At 37.6% G+C, this 4,424-nt stretch overlaps 1 protein-coding gene across 1 annotated transcript; it reads right to left on the reverse strand.

The window, feature by feature from the left end:
• Window positions 1-2,064: 2,064 nt before the first annotated feature.
• Window positions 2,065-4,191, reverse strand: LOC141431609 (cytochrome P450 6B6-like). The gene is made up of 2 exons (XM_074092787.1): window positions 2,814-4,191; window positions 2,065-2,489 (listed from the first exon to the last, which is right to left on the reverse strand). The coding sequence occupies exons 1-2, from the start codon at window positions 4,186-4,188 to the stop codon at window positions 2,314-2,316; spliced, it is 1,551 nt and encodes a 516-aa protein (XP_073948888.1). The 5' UTR covers window positions 4,189-4,191; the 3' UTR covers window positions 2,065-2,313.
• Window positions 4,192-4,424: the final 233 nt, after the last annotated feature.

Genomic DNA, 4,424 nt, shown 5'->3' on the forward strand with positions numbered 1-4,424 from the left:
TGAGCCTTTAAGTATGTCCATGTAGGTATGTAATACGTAACATACTTACTTACTTAAATATGATAGCCTTCATTAGTGGTGTTTTTCCTACGGCAACTTAAATGTACGGGTATGAGGTTGAGAGTTTCAAATGTTGTCAGAGTTTCTTGTTCTGAATAATTTAATCAATGGACTATGGTGGCCTTATTTTAGGTTTTTCAGAATTAGCCTAACATAAATAGAATGCCAGTAATGACAGTCCTGTGGATTTAGAGACAAAATCTATTATTAGATTTTTATACGTTTAATTAATAATATAATATGAGCAAGTAGATAACTACGCCCACAGCGGAGAGGTTCGATGAATAGGAATATTCGAGAAGAACTTCCACAATTTTTCTGGGATCACCACAGCCAGTTTGAGTTTCCACCGTAGAATTGCATTTTCACGATATTGTAAAACATATTTTTTTAGCAAAAAATCAACAATAGTTTTGTTACTGCCTATGTGGGTATATAAGACTCTAACGGAACCCTGTGGCAACTGGGCAGCATTTTTCCATTTTCCGCATTTGTAACAAAGCGTTCAAATAACTCAGACATTTCCATACGTGACGCTACCCCACTAACAAATCTAATTTGTTCGTCCATCGTTACGTCCGACATTTTGATAGAGGATATTTGAAGCCCCATTCGAGCTCTCGGCATGAGGAGTTTTTTGCGCCGCAAACACGTTCGTGCTTCGACAGAACGGATGGGCAAACGACTTTTCTAAGGAATATTTTGGGTGCACGAGTGAACGTGATTTTTAGACGCTGAAAGTTCTGACAGTCGTGGAATGCGGGTAGGCACTTTGGCAATTATTTCCATTTATTTGCCCATAAACTTTAAAGTCCAATTTAGCAAAACTGACAGCTTTTATAACATATTTTATAATTAGGAAAAAGCATAATTACCTAATGGATTTATTCAAATACTTTTCTGTAAAAAAATACCCATTTTTAGCTGATTATACTTTTTTTTATTGTTATTTGTTTGTTGTAATTTTATTGTCTGTACCTTCAAAATTTCAAGTTAATCCGGTTCCTAGAAATGGCGGCCAGAGTAGTGGTATAGGCAAAAATCACAATCTCCAAAGAAATCTCTGAAATTAACAGTGCTTTAGTTTTACTATTATACTGCGTAATTTCATTGAATAAAATAAATAAATCATTTAAAAAATCAGACAGATTATGAAGAAATTATTGCTATAATTTTACTTTGATTTCTAAGTGTCGAATGTTGTTTAGCTACACAGGTGTTGATGGAAAGACACATAGTTATATTATAATGTCTTAAAAACATATTTGAAAACCAGCTTTTATGTACATGAAACCCTATCCAATCCAATTGCCAAACAGCGCTATAGCTAACCCATATTCCATTTTCATATTTAATTCACCTTCTAAATCTATTCCACGTTCTATTTGGAACAATCCGTAACTCAGAGGAATTATTGAGCGAGTCGTGACAATGGCGGGGTTAAGTCCACAAACTGTATCAATTATTAACTCTCCAACTGTTCAAAACTATTCCGAGGGTATAGGTTCTTGACAGAATTTGTTAGTCTCGTTTAATGGTTGATTAAGAGTTTTTCCTTTGATTCCCTATTTTACGCTTACGATACTTACTTTTTTCTGTCTATTCGTAGATTTAAAATAAATTTTAATCTTTTCTCCGTTTGCAATTTTAAAATTATATTACTGCTTACTACATTCGGCAACCGCCGCAAATAAACTGGACACTTAACGTGTTTCACTTACAAGATCGATTTTAATCTCACAGTTTTATCCTGTTTTTACTTAAACATTTGTCATTTTTAGCTGTCACTTTAAGAATAAATACTTAATATCCATATTGTGATGTGAAAAAGTGTAGCTGACCTCGACAGTAGGTACCTAGGGAAATTATTTACGTATATGTATCTACATATAAGTAGTATCGATGGAGCTATACATATTTCAAAAAGAATTTTTGCCGGCGACAGGCGTCATGTGCAATCCACCACGACCCGTCGAGCGATCAAGAAAAGATCATTTTGGTGACCTATTCATTTTAATATGGTTACAATTGTTATATTTATTATGAAAAATGAATTAAACTTATGAATAAGATACACAAATATTTTCAGTCATCAAAAATATCAATACAGATACAATTACTGTCAGTAAAAACTTCAAAAGCCCTAGTATCTAATTATGAACAACAAGCACCTTAGTATGAGTACCTATATAGGCTTACTTAAGCCAAAAGAATATTTCCGTCATTGACCCTTTATTCTTCATCCCTAACCCATCACCGGGTCATCCTCTCTTCGAATATAAGCGGTAGGCCTCCCTTGATAATCTGTACTACGCTGGAGACTTTAAAAGTTTTCGGGTGCCGAGGTGCTCCGGGTGCTGGTCGCACTGAATACTGCGCCAGAACCGCTGCCAACCCTGCCATTGACTGCATCAGACCTAGACGCTTACCTGAAAACAATTGTTAAAATTAAAGGAGGCTAATGAAAATTATGGATCAATCCACTGTTACAGATCGGAAAGGATTAGTTTTGATATAGGGACTAAGGCCAGTCGGTCAGTAATTTTTTAGGTACAACAAACAGTATAGTACAGTCAACTACCAAAAAATCGATACCACCAAACTTACAAAAATTTGTAAGATATATTTTTGTAACTTTGGCCGTATCGTATCTTTGTAGTTGACTGTACCTGTGTGTATGTATGTAGGTACAAACAAAGAGAATAAAATACCAAGGATACCAATTTTTTAATATAAAAGGAAACACTTCTCACCAACACAAGCACGAGGACCGTCACCGAAAGGCAAATAGTATAGTTTCTGTTGCGCCGTGAACTCAGCAGGGTCAAACCGCTCGGGACGAAACTCATCCGGGTTTGGGAATACGCTTGGATCGTTGTGGTAAGCTTGCAACGGGATTGCGACGATCACACCAGGGTCAATGCTCATATTCAGATCTAGGAATTTATAGGTGCGAGCACATTTTCGCTGTAAGAACCCTACCGAAGGAAACATCCGTAAAGCCTCTTGAAGACACCACTTTAGGTATGTCATTTCAGAGAGAGCGTCGTAGCTCAATTTGTTATGATGCGCAGCGAGTACTTTATCAACTTCTTTCTGAACCTTATTCAGAACTCTTGGGTGGAACGCTAACTGGTGAAGCGCGTAGCTGGTAGCAGATGATGAAGTCTCAAAACCTCCTGCAAAAAACACGAAAACTTGTGCTGCCATCAACACTTCATCCATCTCTATCGATACACGTGCCGGGCTGCCATCAGACTCTATTTTCTCTATCGACTTCCCCGAAATCACACCTTGCTTTTTACACTCAATCAAGAGATCTATGAAGTCATGCCTGTTAGAGGGCTCGTAGTTTCTCTTCTTCAGAATAGATGTAACAATATCAATGACGTCTTGTTCAACATCCCCAAACAAATGCAAATACCTCGTAATTTCGGGCATTAATACTTTTATAAGTACCAATATGCACCTTATCAAGTCGAAAGAAAATATCTTAACACCCAATTTACGATACGACGAGTTTTCGTCGGCAAGGGATTCAGTGTCAATGCCAAAGGCGCAAGCTCCAATAACGTCTGTGGTGTAGCGTGCCATCAAATCCCGTGCATCGATAGGTTTATCTATAGCTTCTCCAACTTTAGCCATATCCTGTACGAGTTCTTTTAAACGCTCCGCTCTTTCCACTATGAGGGGGAACATTGCTTTAAGCTTGCCACTCGAGAACGCTGGCGTCAGTCGCTGCCGCAACAGTTTCCACAAATCTCCATCTGCGATGAACAAATTCCGGAACATTGGTTCTGTATAATTCTTGCTAAAATTGAAGCCACGCTCATGAAAGTACAAGAAATCGTCTGCAAGGATACGTTTGGCAATAATGGGGTCTCTGATAATGAGTTCTGGACGTGAGGACCGATAGAAACCCACGACTCTTTCGTTTGGGTACCGTAGGTAGGCATCAGTTGTAATGTCTATAAGGTTTATTTGAAAGAGAAAGTTTCTTGCGTTGGTGCCGAACACTGGCCACGGTCGGTCATGCTTGACTCCGCGCTGCTTCCAATACTTAAAAGTTCTCGTGAAGTATAAGTAGAGAGACACCAGAAAAACTACACCGATAGCTAACGTGATCATGTTGATGACTTCTGATAAACTGTTTGAACAATATATAGATTAAATATTAACCATGATAAAAGTTTTAGGGTTCTGTACCCAAATGTTGTCATTACTAAAATTGTTAAAATTCGCGCAGAGTGCGTCAACAACAAACAATAATGAAAAAACAATCGACAAGGCACATCAAATCACGCACAATATAGGATTTCTAACAAATATGCGACAAGTATTTTACAGTAGCTTTAGCTTTTGAT

The sequence above is a fragment of the Choristoneura fumiferana genome, chromosome 10 (genome assembly GCF_025370935.1).
Source record: "Choristoneura fumiferana chromosome 10, NRCan_CFum_1, whole genome shotgun sequence".
Classification (NCBI taxonomy): domain Eukaryota; kingdom Metazoa; phylum Arthropoda; class Insecta; order Lepidoptera; family Tortricidae; genus Choristoneura; species Choristoneura fumiferana.

Excerpts from the sequence above, each read along its gene's own strand:
- LOC141431609 (XM_074092787.1), bottom strand. The coding sequence starts at position 4,188 with ATGATCACGTTAGCTATCGGTGTAGTTTTTCTGGTGTCTCTCTACTTA. Across the intron at positions 2,490-2,813 it reads CGGTCCTCGTGCTTGTGTTG|GTAAGCGTCTAGGTCTGATG; the intron begins GTGAGAAGTGTT and ends AATTGTTTTCAG.